The sequence below is a fragment of the Xyrauchen texanus genome, chromosome 4 (genome assembly GCF_025860055.1).
Source record: "Xyrauchen texanus isolate HMW12.3.18 chromosome 4, RBS_HiC_50CHRs, whole genome shotgun sequence".
Taxonomy (NCBI): Eukaryota; Metazoa; Chordata; class Actinopteri; order Cypriniformes; family Catostomidae; genus Xyrauchen; species Xyrauchen texanus.
The window spans coordinates 49,084,726-49,097,993 of NC_068279.1; the positions used below are offsets into that span (position 1 = coordinate 49,084,726).

Genomic DNA, 13,268 nt, shown 5'->3' on the forward strand with positions numbered 1-13,268 from the left:
TAACCTTTTCATTTTGTTTTCTGTTTCAAAAGTGGCTTTTTCTTTACAATTCTTCACATAAGACCAGCACCCCTGAGTCTTCTCTTTACTGTTGTACATGAAACTGGTGTTGAGCGGGTAGAATTCAATGAAGCTGTCAGCTGAGGACATGTGAGGCATCTATTTCTCAAACTAGACTGACTATACTGGCTCAGTGGTTGAGGCTCTCTGAGGTTGTATCAAGGCTGACCCTGCACTCTGACCCCAGCTTAGCTGGGATATGTGAAAACTAATAAATTTCACTGTATATATATATATATAAGCAAAAAATGTGTGTATAATGTGTGACCAAAATAAAGGATTCTATTCTGTTCTTAAATTACCAATTTCCATCCGAAACAGCAAAATCTGTACATTATTTTGAATATATATATATATGAACATCAAGCAAGTAATAAACTGAATTTAAAAACTGACATAAGTGTGGTAAAGACACATTGAAGGTGGGAGGACATGTTTTGTGCTTGCTGACTGTAGATGGAACTTCACAGCTGATCACAGGTCTGGATGAGCTCTGAATCGTGACGTGTGTTGAGCAACATCTTCACTCTTTCATGACCCTTTAAAGGCACGTACACACTAGGGAAAGCCCAAATTGAGTATTTGGCGCACGGGAGAGCAAAAGGTCAGTTTGGAAGGCATGTCTCACAGTGGGAAGAGGCGGTCGTGGATGGAGATGGCTATTTATGACGATGTACAAGTAAACATTGAAACAATTCTCCAGGCTCCCTCTCCATAATTCATATATTTTTAGCATGACAGAGAAATATAAGTGGACACTGAATAAATACACCACACCATTTGCAGCAAAATGTTGAAATGCATAACAGAGCTTCACTATCGGAACCTCTTGTGTTTTCCCTCTCCGGCCTTCCAACGTGCCATCCCCTTTGAAATCAATGCATTCACAACTTTCTCTGATGCAGTGTAAACTAGTGAGTTGGCGCCCTAATGTGGAGGGCAATGCAACACTTGACACTGGCGTTTAGTGGAGCATTGACGCCTCAACTCATAAAAAAACACTTTGCAATGACAAAAGGACATTATTGAAACTCATCAGCAGTTCACAAACCGAATGGAAATAATAGATCTGCTTTGTTCTCTAATAGTGCTTAAATGCTATAAAGACTCTTGGCAGATTTTGGTCATGAAAATCTCAAAATGATTAAATGACTCACTCATAGCACATTAGACTTTCGCCAACTAGTGACATATCCAGAAGTGGTCACAAACTAATCAATTAATAAAACTGAACAAATATGTGAAACAGAAGCAAGCCACACAAATATTATTTTTGCAGCTAATTGTGCAGCTAATTTTCTATACTTGAATCTATACTTGGCCTTTTCTTTACTCCCCAATTTGGAATGCCCAATTCCCAATGCACTCTAAATCCTTGTGGTGGTGTAGTGACTCAATCCGGGTGGCGGAGGACGAATCTCAGTTTCTGAGCCCGTCAGTCCACTGGTTTGGTAGCATGGTGATTAGGCCTTAATACATCAGGATGCCAACTAATTTTCAATAATTCAATGATCGGAGACGGCTTATGACTTACAACATGTAGCATGCTGAAAACACAGAATCTAGTCATAAAAATGGCATTAGCAATAAACTGTAGAATGTCATGGACTATGACATAATGTATTTGGACGAAAATTATGATATGTCCTTGTGTGATAATTGAACTAAAATAAGTGTCTGATTTAATTGAATAAATAAATAATCTGCATTTGATGCATGCTTCAAAATGAATGTGTAGAGCTGGCCGCTCAAATAATGTGTGTAAGATGACCGAGACAGAGTGCACGCCGAAGTGTGCAGTACATACAGACTATGTATTTATTTAATTAAATCACAGCTTTTCGGGGATTAATAATCACACTGGGCCAAGGAGCAAACTGCTTATCTGGAGGTGAGAAACTACCATCAAAAACACAGGAACGCCAAAATAAAAGCTCGATTTAAATGGATGGATGTGTTTTTGCTTATATATTACACTTTTTGGGCACATAAAATGTCCTGTAAAATTGTGGCTTGAAAAGTGTGGGAACCCTGATAATGGAATAAAGTTATTTTTAAATGACCCAACTGAGAGTCTCAACGTGGCTACATTTTTCTTTCTTCACATTACGGATTATGTTGATTAAGGTTATGCTAGTTAACTAACTTTTACTTAGCAATTGCATACATTAGCATGCTAAATGCTTAGTAGTAATTGCTCATTGAGTAAAACAACATAAAAATTTTGTTTGTGTACCCGTCCTCAACCAAGGCAAAAGCTCTGCTCTTCAACACAAAGGTTCCCCAACGTACAGAATCGGTCTAAATCTCAAAATAACTACATTAAACGTCAAGTCTCCCCCTTTTCTCATCTTACTCAAAAATACATAAAATAACACTTAATTTCAACATTTGTACTTTCCACATCAAGTCCCAAGCAAAGCATCCTGGGACCTACAAATCTGCTACCAATGTTGTTGAACATACTTGATTGGTTCACATTCACCCGACATAATGTAGTAGTAGTGCACAGTTTAGAGAATTACATTAATCAAAAGCAGAGAAAAACAGTTTAGAAAAGAAACACAATTTTTTTTTTTTTTGTGTAGATCACAAATATTATTATTTAGTAAATGGGACAGCCTGCGTTTTCCAGTTTTTTTGTATGCTGTACGGCAGGCAGGTGTGCATATATCAGCTATTTTGCAAAGGCTTCAAATGTAGCTCTTCTAATCAGATTTCAAAGTTTGTATTCTGAATAATGAAATAATCAAAACACTGATTCATTTTGATCATATTTAAAATATTTATTTTTCAATGGTGCATTCATGCTCCCACAGCCTGTTTTGGAGCCTAATTTTTGCCTGTGAGAACAAATATAATCAGTCTGCAGCCATTTACAGAGTTTTACAGCTGTAGACATCATTAACGTCCCCTCTGGGCAGAAATAAGGTTATGTAGAGTGGGAGCAAACAAACAACTAACAGTTCATTGCCACAAACATAAACAATAATCGCACACAAGCTTGCACTTCTTAACAATATAACTCAATGCCACTCAAATTAACTCCAGTTGGGGAAAGTGTGTTGAATTTACAAACTATTTTTAAGCAATAATGTGGCCACATTTTGCAAGAAGATAAACTCTCCCGAGAGAGAGCTGGTATTACTCAGTTCAGTTCTCATGACATTTATAAATCAACCAGGTTTTAAGACATTGTCATTCAACCCGATCGCTCTTATATACGCGGTTACAAATCTGGGTGATGGGAATCCGCCTCTGATTGGTGCTCTTCGGCTAAATCAGTTTTAGGGGGCAATGAAGTTGATTGATGTCCCTCAAAGGGACTGTCTTTCGCTGGGGAAAAGCGAAACTCTTCTGGCACCTGGTCTTCAGGATGCTCTTTTTTATAAAAGCCCAGCTCGGCCAAGAGGTTGTTTATCTCAGAACAAGTCATTTCAGACAATGGGATCCTCTGAAAGGGAAGCGTATGGATTATAAAGACGGGGAATCCATTCAAATTAAAGGCTGGATTCAAAACATCACATTTACTTTGCAAATGTTCATGCCAGGATGGGGACTATGCTAATAATCTGGTTGAGACTACAGCAAATAATAGTGACCAAGACAAGCGATAATTTTAACATTCACTTTTATGATTGTAGCCCACATTTTCATACAAAAGATTATGTATTAATATTATCCAGGCTATCTATACATAAGTAGTGTGAGAATGCTAATCCTGGTTTAAAAAGAACTTGCACTGGCCATCAATTTGGGATTCCCAGATCTCAGTTTTATAGGTATTGTAACGATTGTGTGGAAGGAGGAGAAGGCAGACGAGAGGTGTGGATCCAAAAGCAGTCTTTATTTGAAATAACACAAACGCTGGGGAAAATAAAAGGTCCACGATGGGAAAAGGAAACTAAAATGCTGGATAACATACAGGAGGAGTGCGGACAGCGACCATACACGAAGGGTAGGGAAATCCTCGAACGGGCGGAGAGCTGGGAACAAGAGCAGCAGGGAGAGAGGTTAACACAGAACATGTAACGTCAACGATCGACAGCGGAAGGGGAAAACAGCGGGGTTTAAATGGACAGACACGGTGATAACAAAATGACGAACAGGTGCGGACAATAACACGCAGACAGGGCCGGAAACACTGGGGAAGTTGGTAGAGCCAGGGAGGACTTCTGAGGCGGAGCAGTCAAAGACTTGGGTGGCGGCGCCGTGGAAGGCGTAGGTGGTGAAGGCACGGAAGGCGGAGCTGAGGGAGCCACTGGAGGCGGAGCCGAGGGAGGCTCAGGAGGTGGAGCCGAGGGAGGTTCAGGAGGCGGAGTCGGGAGAGGCTCGGGAGACTCCGGAGGCGGAGCCGTGGTTGGCAGAGCTGTGGGAGGCTCAGGGGGTGGAGCCGAGGGAGGCTCAGGAGGCAGGGCCGAGGGAGGCGGAACCATGGAAAACTCTGGAGGCTCAGGGGTGGAGCCGTGAGAGGCTCAAGAGGCAGGGCCGAGGAAGGCTCAGGAGGCGGAGCCAAGGAAGGCGGCAGCGCCGTAGGAGGCTTTAGGGGCGGAGACCTGGAAGGCTCTGGAGGTGAAGTCGAGGGAGGCTCAGGAGGTGGAGCCGAGGAAGGCTCAGGAGGCGGAGCCGAGGAAGGTGGCGCCGTAGGAGGCTCTAGAGGCGGAGGCCTGGGAGGCTCAGGAGGTGGAGCCAATGGAGGTGGTGTCGTAGGGGGCTCCAGAGGCGAAGGCCTGGAAGGCTCTGGAGGTGGAGCCGAAGGGGGCTCCGGAGACGGAACTGAGGAAGGCTCAGGAGATGGAGCTGAGGAAGGCCTAGGAGGCGAAGCCGAGGATGGTTCAGGAGGTGGAGCCGAGGGCGGTGGCGCCGTGGGCAACTCTAGAGGCGGAGGCCTGGAAGGCTTGAGAGACGGAGTTCTGAAAGGCTCGAGAAGCTTGAGAGGCAGAGCCCTGGGAGGCTCGAGAGGCGGAGCCCTGGGAGGCTCAAGAGGCTTGAGGGGTGGAGCCCTGGGAGGCTCGAGAGGCTTGAGGGGCGGAGCCCTGGAAGGCTCGAGAGACTTGAGAGGCGGAGCCCTGGAAGGCTCGAGAGACGGAGCCCTGGAAGGTTCGAGAGAAGGAGTTCTGGAAGGCTTGAGAAGCTTGAGAGGCAGAGCCCTGGGAGGCTTGAGAGGCTTGAGAGGCGGAGCCCTGGGAGGCTCGAGGGGCAGAGCTCTGGGGAGCTCGAGAGGCGGAGCCCTGGGAGGCTCGAGAGGCGGAGCCCTGGGAGGCTCGAGAGGTTCGAGAGGCAGAGCTCTGGGAAGCTCGAGAGGCGGAGCCCTGGGAGGCTCGAGAGGCTTGAGAGGCGGAGCCCTGAGAGGCTCGAGAGGAGCCCTGTGAGGCTCGAGAGACTTGAGAGGCGGAGTCTTGGAAGACTCAGGAGGCAGAGCTCTGGGAGGCTTGAGAGGAGCCCTGGAAGACTCGGTAGGCGAAGCTCTGGAAAGCTCTGAAGGCGGAGCTCTGGAAAGCTCGGGAGGCTCGGAAGACGCTGACTCTTGGACGGGCACGACCACTGGCGCTGGCTTTTGGACGGTCATGGCTACTGGCACTGGCTCTTGGACGGTCATGGCTACTGGCACTGGCTCTTGGACGGTCGAGGCTACAGGCGCTGGCTCAGGGACGGTCGAGGCTACAGGCGCTGGCTCAGGGACGGTCGAGGCTACAGGCGCTGGCTCAGGGACGGTCGAGGCTACAGGCGCTGGCTCAGGGACGGCCAAGGCGTCAGGCACTGGCTCACTGACCTCTGAGGCGACAGGTACTGGCTGGGTGACCGTGGTATGCACTAGCTTGGGTTCGCTGGACGCTGGGGGCCGAGCCACGGGGCGTTCTGGGGACGGAGCTGCGGTAGACGGAGGCTGGAGAGCACAGACCCTTCCTTTTCTCCTCTTCCTCCGGGCGGATGAGGCTGACAACGCTGGAACGCTGTTCCTGGTTGGCGTGGCCTCAGGCTCGCTGGCCGTGGCTGGAGTGGGCACAGGCTTGCTGACCGTGGCTGGAGTGGGCTCAGGCTCGCTGAGCGTGGCTGGCGTGGGCTCAGGCTCGCTCACCGTGACAGGCGTGGGCTCGCACACAGTGACAGGCGTGGGCACTGGCTCGCAGACCGGGGCAGGCGTGGGCTCTGGCTCGCAGACCGGGGCAGGCGTGGGCTCTGGGGCAGGTGTGGCAGGGAGCCCAGAGGTGAGAGCCGGGATCGAGAGAGGTGATTCCCCGGCAGCGAATTCCTCCACGACGAGACTTACGTATTCCTGCCAGGTGTAGTCTCCAATCTCCGGCAAATCATCACCCCGGTGTGCAGGTACCCCAATCCTGTAGACGGTCTTCAGGAGGTTGTCATCCCAACCGGTGTAGCTGGCCATGCAGGAGAAAAAGTGGGAGAACTCCCGGATGTTTAGCTCCATATGCGTCAGTCCCACGAAGAAAGCCGCTGGATCCATTGTGGTCGATCGTTCTGTAATGATTGTGTGGAAGGAGGAGAAGGCAGACGGGAGGTGTGGATCCAAAAGCGGTCTTTATTTGAAATAACACAAACACTGGGGAAAATAAAAGGTCCACGATGGGAAAAGGAAACTAAAATGCTGGATAACATACAGGAGGAGTGCGGACAGCGACCATACACGAAGGGTAGGGAAATCCTCGAATGGGCGGAGAGCTGGGAACAAGACCAGCAGGGAGAGAGGTTAACACAGAACATGTAACGTCAACGATCGACAGCGGAAGGGGAAAACAGCGGGGTTTAAATGGACAGACACGGTGATAACAAAATGACGAACAGGTGCGGACAATAACACGCAGACAGGGCCGGAAACGACGGGAAGAAGGGAAGTGTAGTTTTCACAGAGACAGTGAAACACGGGCGGACAACAAGGAAGACATGACAGGGAGCGTGAACGGTAAAACAGAAAACACGGGCGGACAACCAGGGAGCGTGACATGGAAAGTGACTAGTGACGGGTGAAACAGAAAACACGGGGCGGACAACACGAAACATGGTGCAGATGACGCAAAGCACAGTGCAGGTGACACGAAACATGGTGCGGGTGACACGAAAACGTGACAGGTATTTACAGCTGTGCACACACCCCTAAGGCGGCAGGAGCTTTGGGAGAGGTGATTGCTGCTTTTGGAAAGGGTCGTGAGGCATCAGTGTATTGCTCCCTGCTAACTCAGAGTCTGGGGGAAGAAGCTTTGACTTCTATTAAGAGATTATGGGAGAAGGATTTGAATTTGGTATTGGAGGATGGAGTGTGGGTTAAGATTCTGAAAAATGTCAAGTCTGTATCTAGATTTAAGATTTTACATAGATTTTATTGGACCCCCTCTAGATTATATTGGCTTGGTTTTAAAGACACACCCACCTGTTGGCGATGCCAATCAGAAGTTGTCTTTTGGGGGTGTCCTAAGATCCAAGATTTTTGGTTAAATGTTCAGAATTATTTGTGTGATGTTTTGAACATTCAAATTTTGCTTTATCCCAGGCTCTGTGTTTTGGGTGATGGGGCGGTCATGAATTTGGGGAATAATCACATTGAAAATGGGGTTCTGACCATTCTCATGATCGGCAGGCAAGTAATTTTAAAGAGTTGGAAGTCAAGTGGAGCACCCTCTTTTTTGGAGTGGTGTGTAGAGATGGGGAGCGTGGCTGCATTTGAGGAGGTGGTAAGTAGAAGGCTGGCGTTTAGGGACATTGTTAAAAAATGGGGCAGATATTAGTTTTTTTTGGGGGGGACTCTCAGGGAGGGGATGTGAAGAGTGTAGTTTAGTTTAATCATGAATGTATTTTTGAATTAATTTTTATATTATGTTATTTATTTATTTATTTTTGGATTGTGTGTGTGTGTGTGACCACAGGGGTGTTATTTGGGGGTCGGGTTGGGATTGTATTAGTGGGGTTTAAATGTTAAATGTTGATTCTTCATATATGTTTTTCTCTGTCATGTGTATGAATCAATAAAAATTTTAATTACAAAAAAAAAAAAAAAAAGAACTTGCACTTACATTGTTAATTTAAAGTTGCTAAACACTGACACATTTTACTTACATCTAGCTCTTCATAGTAGTGGTTGAGAAGGACAAGTTCAGGATCTGCCCCAGGAATGTGCTTCATTACCAAGTTGTGGCTGAACAGATGAGCATTAAGGATGGACTCCAAACAACAATAACAAGAAAACCTTAATATTACTGATTGTGAGTAATGCTTACCTGAACACACAGTATGTTAAAGGAACAGGCTAACTCAAATATTACATTAGTGTCATAATTTATTGTCCCTAAGACCAGAAACACACTTTCCCTTTTTGATGAACTAATTCTTTAAAGTCTTAGTTACATTGGAATAGCAAATAAGTCTGTAGTTTCTTTGTAGAGTGCAGTCTAGCTGAGACATACTGCAAGGAATGAATGTGGACACACCACTGGATATCAGTTGACAAGGCCTAAACAAAAGAGATATTTTGGGTGTCTTACTTCTGTCCCACTATAGAATGCACGGTAACCTAATCTGCAATGGCCTATAACTGCATCACTTTTGTAGCTTGAGAACTGTAGAAAGAGCTGCTTTAAAAGTATATTGAAATTCCCTGGAGGGAAGTGAAGGACCCAATCCTGTTTACCATTCAGGTAACATGTGGTACAGTAACTTAAACTTTCAAATCAATCTATGGCATATTTTAGAATTTTTTTTTTTTTTTTTTTTTTTAACATATTGTCACAATCATATTGTCACAATCATGGGTTCTGCAGACTTCAAAGGATACTAAAGAGGAATGTCCTGGGTCACAAAGGCCTTGACCTGTTACGGATAAAGAGGAGAAAAAAAACCCAACTTGATACAATTTAATCTGCTGAAATGATTTGAAGTTTTTAGTTTTCTGCAATAAATTACATTCTCGTGTTATAAAATCAAAAACACTGTCAATAGAATATTTGTATTAATATCACATTGATTATAAAGTATGTGTAATGGCAGCTTACCTCCCTCAGTCTATTCAGCTGTCATCCACCACAGGTCTGGTGAGGGTGGAGAAATCACAGATTTATAAATTAATATCGATTAAAATTAAAACACACACACACACAGATTTAATTAATTCAAAGACCCCTCCCCATGCACACACTGTGATTCAATTAAAATGTTTAAAAAGTATATTTAATAGAATATTATAAAATTTATATGAGAAAGAGAGAGGCATAGACATACCCCTATGTTATTGTTTGTATTTATAATTTGTATTTTGTGTAATTTTAACAGGTTAATATAACTATATTTGTTTGCAAATTTGATTTGCTGTTGTACATACTAAAATTCTGCCATATACATTAAGTTCATTTTATTTATTTATTTTCAGCATAATTTTATAGATTTTCTTAACGCAATCAGACCGTTTACGTAGACTTTTATTTTGACATCTGAACTCAATCCCAACTTTTATTTTGACATTCTGGAAGACACTAATATATTGCGATCCCAAACAAAAACTATATTTCTGTGTTTGCAATAACCCAGTAGCATAAACAAACAATAAACGTGTAAGAAAATTAACAAATATGTAGGAATAAAAACAATTATGTAAGCTATTATGCATTTATTAATGTTAACCAAGACATATTTACAAAAATGTTTTCCTGAATAGCATTCCTTGCTCCATAGATTACAAATGTCATAGTCGAATTAGCATCAGAATACCAAAAAATAAAAGAGAATTGGGTACTTTTGCCATTACTATATTAAACATAAACAAATCATTTTTGCTATTAAAGCTAGAGCTTAAACTCCAAGAAGTCTCCATGCTCTATCCTAAACGTATTTATTGTCAAATTAAGAAGAGAAATAAAACGTTGAGACGGGAAAATGTCGACAATAAATAAACAGATGGAGATGTGTGTCCCGTCCTTTACTCAAGCGCGCACCGGCACAGATTTGTCTATTAGAAGCTGAATTACAGATTAAACTCGCCTCCACTCTGGCCTTCGCAAGACCCTCCAGTTTTTTCGTGTCCAGTTCATATGATAAGATGAATGAGGGAAACAGGGCAGTGAAAATAAGCGTCCACATCCTGCACGAAATACTGTTCACTACAGTGAGGAGAACACGTCCGGACGCTGCCACGTCACAGTTTCATTCTTCTCTTTTTGCATGCTGTTTTAGGACGGAAGTGAACGCTATCTAGAGGCAGAGAGACAAATTCCTCACAACTGTGGAATTTGGGTTTGACAGTATGATGTCCTTGTTTTGATGATAAAGCTGGTTATCACTGATTACAGCTCACACACGTGTGCTGTAGCCGCTTTTGTATAATCATAGGAAATAATAATAATAATAATAATAATGAAACCCACTTTACACGGTCAAAGCATTATTATCATTCTTGCTGATTATTCAACTGAGTGATTATGGCAAATGTATCTATCTTCTAAAACTGGAATGTTTGTTTTTAAGCAGTAATTATTTGAAATCAATGAAGCGGCAAATAAATTCCCCGAAGAATCAATAGACACAAAAACCCACATTTACTTACAGAGGCCATTCATAATTATAAATAAAAACATATATAAAACATTATAGGTGGTAAATGACGTGACACCCTTTTTTTTTTCTATATCTAAAAAATAAAATAAAAATGCAATTCACACAAAACATGGCCTTTCTTGAATTAAATTACTTAATTGAATTAAATGTTGGCATGAGTAGTGCAAAATAATATTTTAATATTATTTCCTCAACTCAAACTATTTTAAAAATACGATTCGAAACTTCATATGCTTTTAATTTTTTTTCATGTTGAAAAATATGTTTATTTTTTTGTTGAGTATAATATTCTTGTGAAAAATTCAGGATTTCAGTTCATAAATTGTAATTTGAATTGAATTGGCCACGCCCCACAGGAATTTGAATCGGAATGATAGGAAGTGGAATTTTGCAATTCAAATAAATTCAACACAGTCTCACTTCACAAGTTCATTAGTCCAATATACATTTTTGACCAAATATGCCTTTTTACTCCCTAGGTAAAATAATAAAAAAATTTAATAATTATAGACATAAGATTGCTCTCTCTCTCTAATATTGTCCTTTTATCATGACACTGGAGCCACGGTTGTACTTGTTTCATCTAGCAGGTATGATTGTCTTTGGGATTTCAGATTACAGTCTACATCGGAATGCTTGGGAAATAAGAGTCTTGTGAAAAAATAAAGCAAACAATGAAACCCTTTTCTGTGTCTTATGCAAATCACCATATTAAGAGTCTGATGGAGAACCTTTTTCTTACTTTGTTTGTTTAGAAAAACATCAAGGTTTTAACTTTTTGTTTGTTAACAGATGATACTGTAGAACCAATACATGAATAAAAAACTATAATATAACATCAACAACTTTTTTTTTACTATACAAAGAACCATAAAGCCAACTCAAGAACTCAATATAGCAATTGGTTCTGCATAAGAAGAGGATTCTTCTCTCTTGGTCCTGGAGTCGCCTCATGTAGGCTCATTAACCACCTCTTTCTCCATATGTGCTCATAAGGGTGTGAAGATCGATTCCTCTCTGACAATCTTCATTCACTTTAAAACAACGTGCATGCCATATTTTCATTTGAGAATTATCTTTGAATACGTTGAGTTTTTATTTATTTATTTATTTTGTTTGTTGTAAATGCTGTTTTTTGGACTGTCCTAAAACTACAGCAAGAGTCTTCACCAGGACGAGGACAGCACAGACTTGGTGACGTGTGAATTTCAGAGTGGAGTTTAAAGTCCTCCTGCAGAAGATCTCGAGTGGCATAGATGAACTGCACACAGAACTGCTATGATGCCCTACAAAGGGAGAACACAGTAACTACAGAAACACAGAAACCCAAGTTTTTTAATTGTCCTGACAAATGTGGATCATTTGTCAAATGTGGATCAAATAGAGTTTCACTCTATTTCCTCTGAATCTGAGCAAAGTTGAGGCAGACCTCTCTTTAACAGGACTAAACATAGTCTAAGAGACTTGATTTTGGTTATAACTCTGTTTTGACCAAATGTGTACTGGGCTTTACCTCCGCAGGGCAGTAAATATTGTCTGTGATAATCTAACTGTCCGTTTAGACTGTGCTATTAATAGGTGACAAAACCAACAGATGCATGGGCAGAGGATTAAACAAACCAAAATAATTAAATAAGACCTACATGCAGTACAGTACATCATCAGCATTCTCTTGTGCTGCAGTGAAGAGACGTATTATCTATGTGGAACAGCAGCCGCAGCGCAGAGGCTTAAGTCCACTGTGCACCAGAGTGTGAAATGCTGCCTGTAGAAGACACTTTGACCAGTGGCGCTTTCAGCTTACATAACCACTCTCACAAACCCACAAACATTTCATTTTCTTACAATGGCTTGCTGTCCACTGTTATATAGTACACTCTGAAGAACACTATGCCATATGTTTAGCTAAAGCTACCAAAACACTTGAGAGATCCAAAAGCAAAAGAAAGCATATCCCAATATGAATAGATGCAGACATAATAGCTGTAATTAGCAGCTGTGTGGGATGTCTATTGGCCTACATGGTGGTAATCTGGAGCATTGCTCTGATGTGCATTTATTATTATTATTTATTTTTTTACAAGCATTGTATAATAACAACATGACCATATTCTAGCTGGGTTGTCATTTGATTAAGATCTCATCTTTGGTTGGTCTGAAGTGTTGGGCTATATCACAATCAACTGAGGAAAGTTCAAAACATTTCCCTAAAACCGTAATTTACCTTCTTTATATCCTTCTTTAGTTTAAGCTGCTTATTTTTCAGCTATTCTAGATTGTATCATCTGGCTGTAATTGTTGCAGAACATGCAGGTAAAAATTAGGCTGTGTGTAAGACTTCGTAGCCTTTTTTGGCACTTGTTGAGACAAGCATAAGCAATTATTATAATACAATTATAATTAGGTATACAGGCTTTAACTCTTGTGTGATTTTCATGAAACCTGTCAAGAAAATGATCTGGTACTATTCTACCACAAAATCAAATGAATTTGCATATAGAAAGACTATAGGGCCATTAAGATTATTATTATTATTAAGCACATTTAACCCTCAATTCACATTACTGCAATGCAAAATAAATAAATGAATAAAAACAAATAATAAATTATTATTATTATAGATCATAATGGTACTCTTTTAGTTCTGCCTT

At 42.0% G+C, this 13,268-nt stretch overlaps 1 protein-coding gene across 1 annotated transcript; it reads right to left on the reverse strand.

Annotated features, from left to right (window-relative positions):
- Positions 1 to 2,830: 2,830 nt before the first annotated feature.
- Positions 2,831 to 10,227, reverse strand: selenom (selenoprotein M). The gene is made up of 5 exons (XM_052125220.1): positions 10,045 to 10,227; positions 9,063 to 9,098; positions 8,846 to 8,880; positions 8,131 to 8,209; positions 2,831 to 3,514 (listed from the first exon to the last, which is right to left on the reverse strand). Exons 1-5 carry the CDS (start codon positions 10,141 to 10,143, stop codon positions 3,290 to 3,292), a joined length of 474 nt encoding a protein of 157 aa, XP_051981180.1. The 5' UTR covers positions 10,144 to 10,227; the 3' UTR covers positions 2,831 to 3,289.
- Between the last annotated feature and the right edge of the window lie 3,041 nt (positions 10,228 to 13,268).